At 38.1% G+C, this 13,906-nt stretch overlaps 2 protein-coding genes and 1 long non-coding RNA gene across 9 annotated transcripts in view; 2 read left to right on the top strand and 1 right to left on the bottom strand.

Moving 5' to 3' along the window:
• Window positions 1–3,028, top strand: part of LOC106089125 (hexokinase type 2) — a 33,180-nt gene extending 30,152 nt beyond the window's left edge. Inside the window, exon 2 of the mRNA XM_059368961.1 lies at window positions 2,468–3,028. Within this exon, the coding sequence (XP_059224944.1) occupies window positions 2,468–2,991 (524 nt within the window). The 3' untranslated portion in view covers window positions 2,992–3,028. The remainder of the gene's footprint in view (window positions 1–2,467) is intronic.
• Window positions 1–9,334, bottom strand: part of LOC106092420 (angiogenic factor with G patch and FHA domains 1) — a 61,506-nt gene extending 52,172 nt beyond the window's left edge. For 2 of the 7 annotated variants that reach the window (XM_059368958.1, XM_059368953.1), the window contains exons 1-3: window positions 8,497–9,334; window positions 3,212–3,468; window positions 3,034–3,154 (exon numbers count right to left, since the gene is read on the bottom strand). In XM_059368958.1, coding sequence (XP_059224941.1) covers window positions 3,034–3,154; window positions 3,212–3,406 — 316 coding nt within the window. In that variant the 5' untranslated portion in view covers window positions 3,407–3,468; window positions 8,497–9,334. The remainder of the gene's footprint in view (window positions 1–3,033; window positions 3,155–3,211; window positions 3,469–8,496) is intronic. The other 5 variants (XM_059368956.1, XM_059368955.1, XM_059368954.1 and 2 more) reach the window with 4 other exon arrangements.
• A 1,702-nt stretch (window positions 9,335–11,036) lies between these two features.
• On the top strand, window positions 11,037–13,792 carry LOC131997784 (uncharacterized). Its single transcript, XR_009398418.1, has 4 exons — window positions 11,037–11,489; window positions 12,611–12,766; window positions 12,882–13,075; window positions 13,485–13,792. It is a non-coding gene; the product is annotated as an uncharacterized LOC131997784 (long non-coding RNA).
• The last annotated feature ends 114 nt before the right edge of the window (window positions 13,793–13,906 follow it).

Below are 13,906 nucleotides of genomic sequence, written 5' to 3'. Positions count from 1 at the left end.
CATTCCGCGCATAAGCGACATTGATAGCAAAACATAAATAATGTGCCTTATCTCATCCATTTGGAATTGATTATTAAACGTTATGATAACTACGAAAGACTCAAATGGTAAATAACTGAAGTGCCAATTGGTGAAGTGATAATAAAAATGTTCAAACTAACACCAAAAACTATCTTTACGAGTTAAACATGCGATTAGGAAAAATACTTAAAAACATACTTTTGACCAAAATACAGTCTGCTTTTTCTAGAGCCTAGAAAGAACATATTATTGCAGCCGTCCCAACCATGACGTTGAGTTTGTCTTTTAAGATATTGGCCTTTAGATTGTCGAGTTTTTCTTTCATCCTTATGTTGTACAAAATCGATGTGCTTGCTGGTTTGTGCTACTTCCATGTATCATTTCTTACAAAAACAATGATCTCGATTTTGGACATGGAAGCAATGAAATATGATCCGATATCCAATATACACAACAACGGCGATAAAAACAAAAATATAATGGAAGAATAAAATTTAACATTCACAATGAAATATGGGCTCAGAAATGAACCTTACGGTGCCCAAAGGATCGAAATCACTAATTTTGAACCTATTGAAAGTCGCTGAACAAAGTGTAACGAGCTAAAAGGGGATTTTATTGAAAAATAAATTAAAATTTTATCAATTTTTTGGTACCTTCTTCAGGTCAGGCGAGACCACCATCCAAAAAATTTGCAGCACTGCTTATAACCCCACTAATGCTGGCGCGCCATTCGGACTCGGCATTAAAAAGAAGGTTGTTGTTGTAGCAGTGTGTTGTACACTGAGGCGGCAGACCTTGCCGATGAAGGACTTCATCGCGTCAATCCGGTACGTACAACCGGCTGCCTTGGGATCCTTTGTCATTGAGCTAGAACATGAATCGGACTACACTCATTGACATGAGAAAAGGATTCCCAGTTCGTTAATAGCATCTTTTTGTGGTGTTTAAATAAATTAAACTGCCAAGGGTTTACATTTTCATTTCACTTAATCTAAGTGAAAGATTTATTTATTGAAACATGTAATCGAAGCCAACTGTTAAGTATTGACTTTCCAAAGATGTGTTATTCGTATGCATGTGAGATATTTTATTCCCCAAAATTACCAACCAATGTGCACACCTTGGTGAATTGTGCTTACAGCTATGTTTCTCGTAACAGCAATGAACACCACACAAATTGGGCTCAATGTTCCAGCCTGTGTGGTGCTCACAGCTATCCCGTGCCGTGCCTGCTGCTTGTCATATTGGTTTGTGTCGTTGTTGTTGCAGCCACTTTGTGTAAATAAAGGAAGCGATGCTCCATAGGTGAGCAAGCGTGATCCGGGATTTTGGACCGATCGCCGTGGGAATGTTATGGTCATTGCTTATTCAAAGGCGCCAATAACTCGCCTTGTCATATTGAGTATCACAGGCACACAGTATTAAAGCAATTGAGACTCTTCACTTGATACCCCTAATTTTCCGCGAACTACAGTTGCAGCTACTCCGTTTACGAAGCAACCCACTAACCGCAACCCGTGGACGTGCCCGGTAGCTCTCAGATGAGCTTTTTGTTTTGAGAAGCACAGATTGGAGCTCAGAGTTCCAACCTGTGTATTGCTTAAAGTCGTGCCGCGCAGAGTAGATGAAGGAATCACAAGACCCACACGAAGGCCTCAGCGGATATCAAGACGGCGTCTTGGTATCACCCTCTTGGTTGCAAACGTAGCGCAGAGGTTAACATGTCCGCATATAAAGCCGTACGCCTGGGTTCCCATACTGGCAAGAGCATTCGAAAAAAAATATTCTGAGATGGTTAACCCCTCCTAATGATGCTGCCATTACTGAGGTACTATGCCATTTGAAATGTGGATTATTTTGTGCTTCCAAACTTACAAAATTTACTCGGGGGAAAAATATTTGCCAGTAATGAAGAGGTGGAAGGTGCGGTTAATGGATATTTTAAGGGGCAAGAATTTTTACTGCATACAGGATATTCGAAAAAAACGCTGGAAAAAGGGATTCGAGCTAAAAGGAAATTATGTTGGGACACAGATAAAATTCTTCCAAATTTGTTGTGTTTTCTTTGTTAGGTCGGTCATTTTTGGGACCGCCCTCGTAATCTTTTTACTTGATGTCATCACTGTCTAATTGCCGTGTTGCCAAGCAGTTTAAAGTTTAACACACCCAAGGTGACCAACTTTTAACGCCCTTCACTAAGGAACTACACTTCGTTCTTTCTTTTTTCGTATGGGTTTGGACCACCTGAAATACACATTGTGTTGATAAAAATCACATTTCAATTACATCAACTCCACCTAATTGAAAATATTAGACAATTACAACAGATTTCTGTTATTTTGCTGTATTTAGTTAAGCAGGTTCTACTGTATGTTTGAACATCCATACCCTGTGTTACATTTTTGAATACATTTAATGACTTTGTACTACTTTTTAATTGCAGGCATGTACTTGGGTGAACTTGTGCAACATCTCCTGATCGATGCCCTTAAAAAGAACTTGATTTTTGTATTGTCGCAAAATAAGAACGAGTATATACAAAAGTTATCGTCCAATGCTTGTTTCGAGACGAGTATGATATCTGACATTGAGGCCGATAAATTTCCAGAATGCAGAAAAACACGCGGCGTCATTAAACAACTTTTTGGTGTGGAAAAGGCTTCTGTTGAAGATTGTCAAAAATTGCAATATATATGCGAATGTGTGTCAAGAAGAGCAGCTTATCTAGTGGCTGTGGCGTTGAGTGGTCTTATAAATAGAATCAATGAGCGGAAAGTAGTTGTTGGTGTTGACGGATCTGTGTATCGCTGCCATCCCAAGTTTGATGCATATATGAGGGAGACAATGCAGAAGCTGGTCAGAAGCAACGTGAATTTTGATTTAATGCTTTCCGAAGACGGATCGGGAAGAGGTGCAGCTCTGGTGGCTGCAGTTGCCAGTCGCGACAATAAATTGTTTTGTAAATAAATTCGCTTAAACATCTAAGCCCGCCCATTCAAATTTACTTACTGCCATCTGTCTCATTCGATTCCTGATTCTGATTTGAACTGTTTTCTATGTCTTTGGAGGCGGAAGGTGTTTTGCTCTGGTTCTCAGGGACTTCCTTTTTACTTTCAATTTGCTGTTGCAACTGAAAAACAATTTTTATTTATGAAATGGAAAACGATAGTTGATTAAATTTTCATACCAATTTGCGAATTTTCTCTTTGTATTTCTTGAGCCTTTTCTCGTGCTGTTTAATTAAGGAATGGAGGTTTTCAATGTACTCGTGCAATTGGTCCACATGCATGTCTTTGATTTTATCGATTTTTTTCAGATGGAATTTTTTTGCTTTTGATGATTTTTCCTCATTTTCCGTATTTTCAGAATCGCTATTTGACATGTTTAACAATAGCACAAGCAGTCAATAAAACTCGCTTCTTTCTGTAAAAAATAAACAGAAAACTAATAAAAAAGGAACGAGTGTTCCCAGCTTAGTTTTATTGATTTAAGTGTCTATATGAGTACTTAAAAAAAGCTTGGAAAAATAGAGCGATCAGTTTTATAACAGTAATTCTTAACAACTTCAGGTATACCCTGGTATGGTTAATGTTAGCCCCTTTTTGGTAGCAAAATGTCGAAAAGGAACGAGATCTTTAAAAAACTACTTCCGAAAGTTGACAACCTGGCGAAAATTTCAGGAACTACTGCTTGTAATGAATGGAATGGGAAAGTCATCACAGCAACACCAAAATGATATGCATATCAGATGTAAATGAAGCAGACCTAAGAGCGCATGTTCAAAAGAAATAGCCGTGGGAGTCGTTTTATGTGGAAATAAGACGCAGGACAATTTTTTGGACTGGACGTACCTAAATATTGCCATGTAATTATAATTCTTCCATCAAAATTTTTAATGAGTCAATCAATCTGACACGAAAGCCACAAACACATAAACAGAAGAAACACAAGATACAGGGAACTAAATTTGCAAATCAATAATTGGGCAGCGAACATTGAGCTGCGGTTAAATCTTATATATAAAAATCAATTTGTGTTTGTTTGTAGGTTTGTTTGTTTGTATGTTTGTGTGTTCCTTATAGACTCAGAAACGGCTGAACCGATTTTCTTGAAATTTTCACAGATGGTGCATAATGATCCCGTGATGAAAAAAGGGTACTACATTTTTTGATATCTGAAGGGAGGGCGGACCCTTCCCCTTACCCTAATTTTCAGAAACGCCAGATCTCGGAGATGGGTGGTGCGATTTAAGCGAAATTTTTTTTGCTCTCATATAGTACCCTAAAAATAAAATTTTGGTATCCAAATTTCGGATGGGGTACCTAGGGGGGCTGCCCCACCCTAAAACCTACCAAACATATATTTAGACCAATCACGACAATATGGGACTCAAATGAAAGGTATTAGGATAAGAAAACGTATCTGATACCCCAAGCCTCAAAACACCCCTAAATCGGACATATTTACCGACCATGGCAATATGGGACTCAAATGAAAAGTATTTGCGAGTAGAATACGAATTTGATATCCAAATGTGGGACCACGTTTCTGGGGGTCCACCCCTTCCCCAAAACACCCCCCAAACAGGACTTATTTACTGACCATGGGAATATGGGGCTTAAATAGAAGGTATTTGAGAGTAGAATTAGAATCTGATACCCAAATATGGGACCAAGTGTTTGGGGGGCCGGCTCTCCCCAAAAACATCCCCCAAAGAGGACAAATTTACGACCATAGCCATATGGGGCTCAAATGAAAGGTCTTTGGGAGTAATGCACGAATATGATATCAATATTTGGGAAAGGTGTCTATAGGGCCACCCCACCCCGACAACACCACCCAAATAGTAAGTATTTGCTGATTTTGCAATATGAGGCTCAAATAAGAGGGTTTTTAGAGTGGAACACGAATCCGAAGGCCAACTCACTGAGTGGCCGCCCATCCAAAACACCCCCGAAGCCGGTCATATTTGCCGACTATGGAAATATGGGACTCAAATTAAAGGTATTTGGGAGTAGACCACGTATCTGATATCAACATTAGGGACCAACTGTCTAGGGGACGTCCCCCCACCATAACAACCCCCAAATAGGCCGTATTTGCTCACCAAGACAATTTGGGTCGCAAAGAGAGTGGAACTAAATATTTATAGTTTTTAGACCCAATACCCCAAATCGGACATATTTGCTGACTTTTGGATATCCAATTTTGAGGCCAATGGCAATATGGGGTTCAAATAAATGATATATAGATATATGAGAATAGAACACGTTGCTGATATATTTTCCGGGCTTAGTGTTTGGGGGACCACCCCAATCCCCAAAACACCCCTAAATCGGCCATATTTACCGACCATGTCGATGTGGAGATTAAATGAAAGGTATTGGGGGGTAGAGCAAGAATTGATACCCACTTTCGGGACCAATTTTCTGGGGGTCAACCCCTTTCCCAAAATACCCCACAGGCAGCAATTTTTTAGTGACCATCGCAAAATGGGGCTCAAATAAAGGTATTTGGGAGTAGAATACGAATTTGATATCCAAATTTAGGGCATCACCCCTTCCCTAAAACACCATCCACCATCCACTTACATCCAAACTAAAATTCGCATACCAATAAAGATCATATGGGATTCAGACAAAGACACTTATAATGGAACCGCGGCAGAAGACATGATAGAACCTCAGACAATTTTGGTTGATCCGAAGAGATGCGCCAGGTTGCTCAAGAGTAAATTTTATAAGAATCTCGACAGAGATTCTCGACAGAGAGAAGAGTCTTCTGATGAACAATGTGGATCTGCTGAACTACTTTCACTTTGCCCGAGCCTTGTTGAAGAACTTCCATGTGACGAGCATAAAAAAAAAAATGCATAGCATGACACATGGCACCGTGGCTCGGTTAACATGTCCGTCTATGACGCCAAGGTTCGAATCCTGGCGAGAACATTCAGAAATATTATCAGCAGTGGTTATCCTAATGCCATAAAAATGGCATATCAGCCAGGTGTCGCGCAGAGACACGTCGTTCGAAAATATTTTCTTGTCCGTTTTCCTGGTTTGCTAGCCGCTTCAATGGAATAAGTTAAAGAAAAGCAGAGTGAGCTGCACCACAGTACGGTTCAGGTAGAGGTACACCTTGGAAATTACAAAATTTGCCCATGAACTTTCCACTTAGGAGCAGGGCAAACTTCTCACATATCAATGAGTAGAGTCCGATTCAAGTTTAAGCTCAATGATAAGGGGCCTCCTTTTTATATCCGAGTCCGAACGGCGTGCCGCAGTGCGACACCTCTTTGGAGAGAAGTTTACATAGCATAGTACCTCACGAATGTTGCCAGCATTAGGAGGAGAAAACCACCGCTGAAATTTTATTTTTATGGCCTCGCCAGGATTCGAACCCAGGCGTTCAGTGTCGTAGGCGGACATATTAACCTCTGCGCTACGGTACACTTTAGTAACGATAAACGAATGAAAAATTTAACCAACACCTATGATAAAAAATTGGGGAAACAGGAGGTCCAGGAGGCTCCCACCGGTGAGAGCAGAATGAGGAGAGAATTAGCCGTCTTGAGGGAGTCTTGGCACGGAAAGAGGTTTTCTTCCTTAACTTGTGGGTTTTCCTCCCAATTATGGCACTATAGTTGCTCGACCGTCTCAAACTCCAACTCGTCATCCAACAACCTACAGAAGTCCGTCTCACACTGTGTTCAATGTGACTTCAAATACCTCGACTTCTATCAGAAGGTCGAGGCCAAGCTTCCCCAGGCACAGGATAAGTGACATCTTGTTCTGTGAAATACTCGGCCACAGAGTCGTTACCAACCTGCAATCGATAGAAAACTTCCACTATACAAAGCAGTTCGCACTGAGGAGTGTTCAATGATTCCGCAGCACGATCTGCGACCAATAGCTCGACGGCCGCTTCTTTCTCCGCCACCCATTCATGGTCCGGGACCCAGCCTGGCCTGACAGCAATTCCCACGTATATCGTGACAGTCCGATCGAACATCTGTTTCTGCTTCGAGTGGCTTTGGGGGACGAAGACATCCGTCAGAAAAAAGCTTCATCTGTTCAAAAGTCTATATGCTTCCCTGATATCAAGGAACTCAATAAAAAATCCTGACCGGTGCCCCCATCTAATTAACTTTATTTATTTTTTATGCAATTAAAAGCCACAAGTGGCAAACTTCTCACATATCAATGACTGCAGTCCGATTCAAGTTTAAGCTCAATGATAAAGGGCCTGCTTTTTGTAGCCGAGACCGAACGGCATACCGCAATGCGACACCTCTTTGGAGAGAAGTTTTATATGACATAGTACCTCACAAATGTTACCGGCATTAGGAGGGGAAAACCACCGGTGACAATTTTTTCTGATGGTCTCGCCAGGATTCGAACCCAGGCGTTCAGAATCATAGTTGGACAGGCTAACCTCTGCGCTACGGTGGCCTCCCAAGTGGACAATTAACAATCACAATATACAGCATGTATAAAAACTTCTCCTTCAAAAAATAAATTAATAATTAATTAAATTCTAATATGAAAAGTAACACCCATTATCGGATACCAACTAAAAAGAAAAGGCGGAGTACCCACAGCCCAGATACATAATCCCTATAGATTGAGCACGACATTTGGTGCCTCTCTCGGGGCATTCGTCCTTACTCCAGAGTAAAGCAGCGACGCGCTAACCTGTATTCTCCATCATCCTGGGAACAGTTGTGTAGAGCCCGATGTCACATCAGCAAGCCATAGATGAAAATCTGCCAAACCACCGCCGCAAACATGGGATGTACTTTCAAATCCAATCCATACGCTCAACACACACCCACAGATAATTTCCCAGCACTGATCTATAGCAAGAGGTTCAGCGCTACAAAAGTTGAGCCACATATCAGGAAGGTATAAATAGTATTTACGAGGACATGGTAGCGGAAGCAGTGAAGAGCTGAATGAATACCGTTTTTGATAAACATGCGCCGCCCATAGAAACTGAAGAAGTATTCCTCCCATGGGCAAACCAGGGTAGTTTTTGCTCAATAATAGTCCATCATTTGCAGTGACACCTCGATCATAGCCCTAGCCGTGTGTCGCTCTTGTTACAAAACATGTCACCTATTCATGAGCCCAAGTTATTGAAGAGCCCATATCCACTTTGAGAAACTAAAGAGTATGAATTTTCGTATTCCATGTGAGTAATTTTATACAATTACATACAAAGCAATGACCGGCATACGCTTTAAAGATCTTGGCACTTCTATACCTTAATCAAATAAAAACCTGCATAGGTTATCGATAAGAGATCAGTATCGAGGATAATGTAAGAACTAGGGATGTTTAAGTATAGCGAAAAACTTTTGTCCGGCACTGAGAGTTAAGGTTCCAAGAACGGGTTAACTATTGGAATATTAACAAATAAAATATATCCCTTCGAGATGCTTGACCCAAAAATACAGCGCTTTGAACCTACCGGTTTAAATTCCAAGTGATGCGATGAAGGCAGAATCAGGCTCCTAAACTCTCATCACTTCCTGTGTTGTACAAATTAGCCTTTTTGGAAGGGACGATATTATTTTGTCGGAAATATTCCAATTTTTCTACACAACTTCATTTGATAAATCCAACTTTATTAAAATATCACTTTGACTCAAACTACTTATTTGTTTTAAAATGTTTATGACCATCAAAGTAGTTTTATTTTTCTACAAATTGCAAAACAAAATAATTTGATTCCTCTTCTTTCTTTAGCAAAGTGAGTTAATCAATAGGGAATGATATTTCGCTGCAAACGGTTACTTATCTATTCTATACGCGTTTTTTCAGCAAGTTAGAAGATAGACCCAGGAAGCACTTATAAGGTCAGGTCTTGCGAACAGCTGAGTAAAATTTTTTTATTATTGTTTTGATTGTTAATATAGCTGTGAATTTTCCCTAGAATCTTTAAAAGATGTTTTATTGGACCCGGTATTCCACACAGAAGCAACAAACACGTGTAATAATGATAAAAATACAAATATAAAACACATTTGAGCAAGACGGATCAAAGAAGGTGGTCTCAAGCTGCTAACATCCGGCCAGCTTTGACGGTATTAAGATTTCAGATTTTTGTTCACATTCTCTTTGCTGTTTTTTTCTTTCTCGCATATTCTCTGCTCATGTTCGCACACAGATAGGTGACAAGATGGAGGATTGCACCATATGATTTGTGGTTGTTGTACAAATGCTTGTTAATTACAAGCTGTACAAATGCTTTGTTTCGCCATTACATTTGAAGAAGATACATTGTAAAAGAACGTTTATTTCTAAAACCACTTTGACATTTAAATTTACGGGATTTGCTAATCAAGGTAGTTTCGTTGGAGGTAGATCTTTGCATGGTACAATTAGCACAACAACAAAAATCTATCCCAAGAAATAAACTTTGTTTTACAACTTATCTTCTTCAAATGTGTTTTATATTTGTATTTTCATCATCATAAAACTGTTGCTTATATATGGAAAATCGGATCAAATAGTAAATTTTTGTAAGATTTTAGAAAAAATCACAGCTGTGTTATCACGCCTTTGACATTTAGAATTACTACAAAACAATAAAAAAAAAAATAAAAAATTGGACTTAGTCGTTTGCATGACCTCACCTTATAAGTCAAAGTGAGTGCTGTCCGATTCAAAGTTTAAGCTCAATGATAAGGGCATTCTTTTTTATAGTCGAGGCCGAACGGCGTGCCACAGACACCACTTTGGGGATAAATTTTAATTATCAATGTACTATCATAAATTTCATCGGATATATGTATGCAAAAGATGGGGATGCTTTGTCCTCGGTTACACTCAACTAAATTTGTTACTTAAAGCAACAAAAATGTTTGCTAAAACAGCAGTTTTTGTCTGCTGAAAATGGGAAAGCAGACGTTACTGCTGTTTCAGCAAACATAGGGCTGCTGTATTAGCCAACATTACTTTCTTCTATTTCAACTAACAAAATCTGCTGATTAGAGTACACAAGTCTACAGAAAAAAAATTTGTATGCTACTTTTCATGGTTGCCTGTTACTTGTTTTGATTACTTTAGGCATTTTTTGAGTTTTTTTTTAGAAATTTTGTTGAAAGAGATGATTTCAATTTGTGGATATTACTGTAAAGAAGAAATCCATTGATATGCATTTCGGAATGTGGCTGAGCAAGTTCGCATTTTTTGATATTGCTCTACTGCTGTGCACATGAATGGCATGACCTTTTTAATTTAATTTAATTTGCTCATTTATCAGTCAAGTCGTTAGACCATATATGACTAAACCACTACAACTGAACAATTCATAAAAGTCAAAAATAAATCAGGGATTAAAAATTACTCCAAAATAGTTAATCTCATAAATTTAACTAATATTACCAATAATAATTTATAGTAATAATAATAAATTTAAAGAAAAAAAGTTATGCCAAGTATACATTCAGTGGTGATTATAAACATCCACTGAGACACACATTTACATATGTGTTTTATTTTTTATTCTAACATTCCCTTCATAATTAAGCAGCAGTCATTTTCAGCAAACAACAGATTTTTCAGCAGTAAGCCTGCTACTCTGAAATTCCAGTACTACTGCTACAATAGTAGCAAAATTAACTACTATTGTAATATTCAGCAGAAAGTGTTTGCTATTTTCAGCTTTTTTCTATGAGTGTAGGGTTACATATAAAGAACCTGTTTGTCCAGAAAATCCTTTCGGGAGTTTGTTTCAACATTTCCACCACTATAACTTGGAATATCCCACAGCTCTGATTGGTTGTTATACTGAGTAGTCTTTAAGGCAGTAATTCTCCAGGGAAATGAACATACGTGAAATGATCGTTGCGCCAACCGGCATACAAAAATTTAGAATTTTGAAATCTATCTAGAAGACAAAAACTACTCTTTCGGTCAAAAAAGTACCCATTTAGTACTATTTCTAAAAAAATATTTTCCATCCCTGACACTGAGGCGGCAGCCCTTGCCGAGTAGTAGTAGTAGTAGTAGTATTTATTGAGTCTTTTCTTTTTCGATTACATTGGAATACTGGAATGTACTTATCGATAACAATATAATATACTAAGAACTATTGTTGTTTGGTTCTAATACACGATTATTTGTCTTATTTGCTACTTGCTTAACATGAAGTTGTGTATATGAATGAAAAATCATAACAAATGAATTTTGTAAATAGAAGACTTGCTCCCGGTCCTCACTGTCTCTAACAGAGCTTGATTGTCTGTTAAATAATAAATAATCTTAAAATTAAAAAACATCTAAAACGAAATAACAATAAGTCTGTTAATCACTATATCGAACAGATCGGAATGGTTTAACCAAATAATAAATGTAGTAAAGTATCACAGATCGTGTGTATGAACTATCGAACGTTCAAATACATATATAAGGCAAGATATATCACATTTTCGTTTTGCTATTAGAATATATTGCAGGGTGAGTAAAATTGTAATAATAATAAATTCCTATGATTTAATAAATTAATATGTACATATATATGTACATCCTCATCCTCTATGAGAGCCAGATGTTGTTGTTTGGAGAAAAATTGGTGTGTTATTGCGGATTGATCCATTGTCGTTGGCTTCATTTATGATGGCAACAGGGGATAGATAAACAGAATCAGCCCAAGATGTATGTTCTTGCAATTCAAAGATTTCTTTAATCAATTCGTTATCATGAGTGGCCAACTTTTGCACAAATGTTTTCTGGAGCTTGAACGCGTAAGAACACAGGGGTTCAATTCCAGAATTGTCGTAGATGAAGTTATTAGAATATTTTTTTGTGCGATTTTGATAATTTTTGTTTATGCATCTGCGAAGAATTTTGCGCTCAAAAATTTCCAGTTCTTTGGCTACTGTCGGGGAGACAGTAAACCAGATGGGAAAGCCGTAGATAAGCACTGGTCTGATGGCCACCTTGTATAGCAACAACTTTGTGGATTGGGGTAAGTGTTTGTTGTTTAAAATGTAAGAAAATGCTCCTAGAATTCTTTTTGACTTCTTCAGAGTTGTCCGTGCGTGGGAGTTGAATTTCATCAGCTTATCAAACGTGATGCCAAGATATTTGATGCTGGATTCAATTGGGATGTTAACGCCGTTGAGTATAAGTTCCAGAGATTTGTTTTGAGGAACCACATATTTTGGGCATTTCCCAGATGCGTTTCTTATGCAGATTGCCTTTGATTTCCCTGCATTAATTTGTATGCCTCAAGTGTTATAGTAATTATTTATGATATTAAGGTGCTGCGCTGCTTTCCTGAGAGCAATTTCTGGTGAGGTGTCATGTGCATATATTAAACAATCATCGGCATATAAAATTGCTTGGGAATTTTGTGCAACATGGGGAAAGTCATGCAGGAAGTAATTAAAAAGATGCGGTGCCAACACACTTCCTTGTGGCACACCACTACAAACGGAACCAGAATCGGATAAGGTACCCTGAATGTCGTTATGGAATTTTAACAATGCATGCTGCGTGGAGTGCGCTTTTCTGAATCCAAACTGGTAACTTGTTATTGGTTCAATAAGGAATCCATTTTCTATCTTCTGTTTCAGGACTTGCTCAAATATCTTCCCGATGTTAGACAATAAGGATATTGGACGAAAATCGGATGGGCTAATGGATTCGGTGTTTTTTTTATTGGAAGTATTTTTGCTACCTTCCACTCAGCCGGAAAGTACCCATTATTTATGCAGTGATTAAATATGCAAGTAAATAAATTCACGGTGGAATCAGGGAACTTTTTTACAACAAAGTTGGAGATTCCATCTAAGCCACTGTATTTTTTATTATTCATTAGCTTAATAATGGATTTAACTTTTGCAGGGTCGATGAAATGGAGGCTATCTGCATTCTGAAAGGCATTAAATTCAGCATCAAGTGTGAAAATAGTACGAAGGATGACATTTATGGTGTTTGATATTCTTGAGTGGAAATCTTCAATCGGACGTGGAGGCAAGCTTTCGCGGAAAGTATTTGAGTAAAACTCGTGGAACTGATGAGCTATATCAGAGCTATTGGTAATTATATCGTTATTTCGGACAATTTGCTGGCAAAATGGAGACTTAGTTTTCCCTGTGATTTGATAAATTTTTTTAAAAGCGGATGGACTAGGTTTAATTTCTTGCAGCCTTTTATTGAAGTAATCTGCTTGCTCAATGTTGATGCTTTCTTTTATAATTGTTTTAAGCAATTGTAACTGGTTAGATAAAAGCTTGTACTCACTAGATGTTCTATTGCCTTTCCGGTGGAATATCTTTTTTTGAGTTCCTTTTGCCAGAGGTGCTTGATTTTATATAGTTTTTTTGTTCTTTCTGAGAGAAGAAACTTATTGTCCTGGATTTGTATCCGTTTTGTGTGATTATCGTGAATAGTATTAAATGATGAGTTAAAATCCTTTATTAACGCGTCTATTTGTGTGTTTTCCAGGTTCATAATAGACGAGGGCATGATGCGGCAAGACGCTGAATCCATGTCTTGCTTAAAATTGCTCCAATTTGTATCCTTATATGATGTAAAGATGCGAGGGGTTCTCATAAGAAGCTCTGTTTGATCCATACGCAGGGACAATTTAATTGGAAAATGGTCTGAGAAGGATGACAAGGATGCAACGCGCTCTATTCGACATGCATTCTCATGTGTATTGCAAGTTTTTTATAGACATATAGCTTCATGTATGTTCGATGAAATAAAAGCTCGATATAATCGAGAAACTTGCATATTTATTCCAAAACCCATTTTTCATATAAAATTTTTTGTACGTATCACTTTCAGTCAAGATATATTAATATACAGGTAGTGGCAGTTGCCCAACAACAAAATTTTGAGTGCACTATCTGTCAAAATCAATG

This window comes from Stomoxys calcitrans, chromosome 5 (genome assembly GCF_963082655.1).
Source record: "Stomoxys calcitrans chromosome 5, idStoCalc2.1, whole genome shotgun sequence".
Classification (NCBI taxonomy): domain Eukaryota; kingdom Metazoa; phylum Arthropoda; class Insecta; order Diptera; family Muscidae; genus Stomoxys; species Stomoxys calcitrans.
The sequence above is the reverse complement of the archived record's forward strand: the minus strand, read 5'-3'. Positions and strand labels throughout refer to the sequence as shown.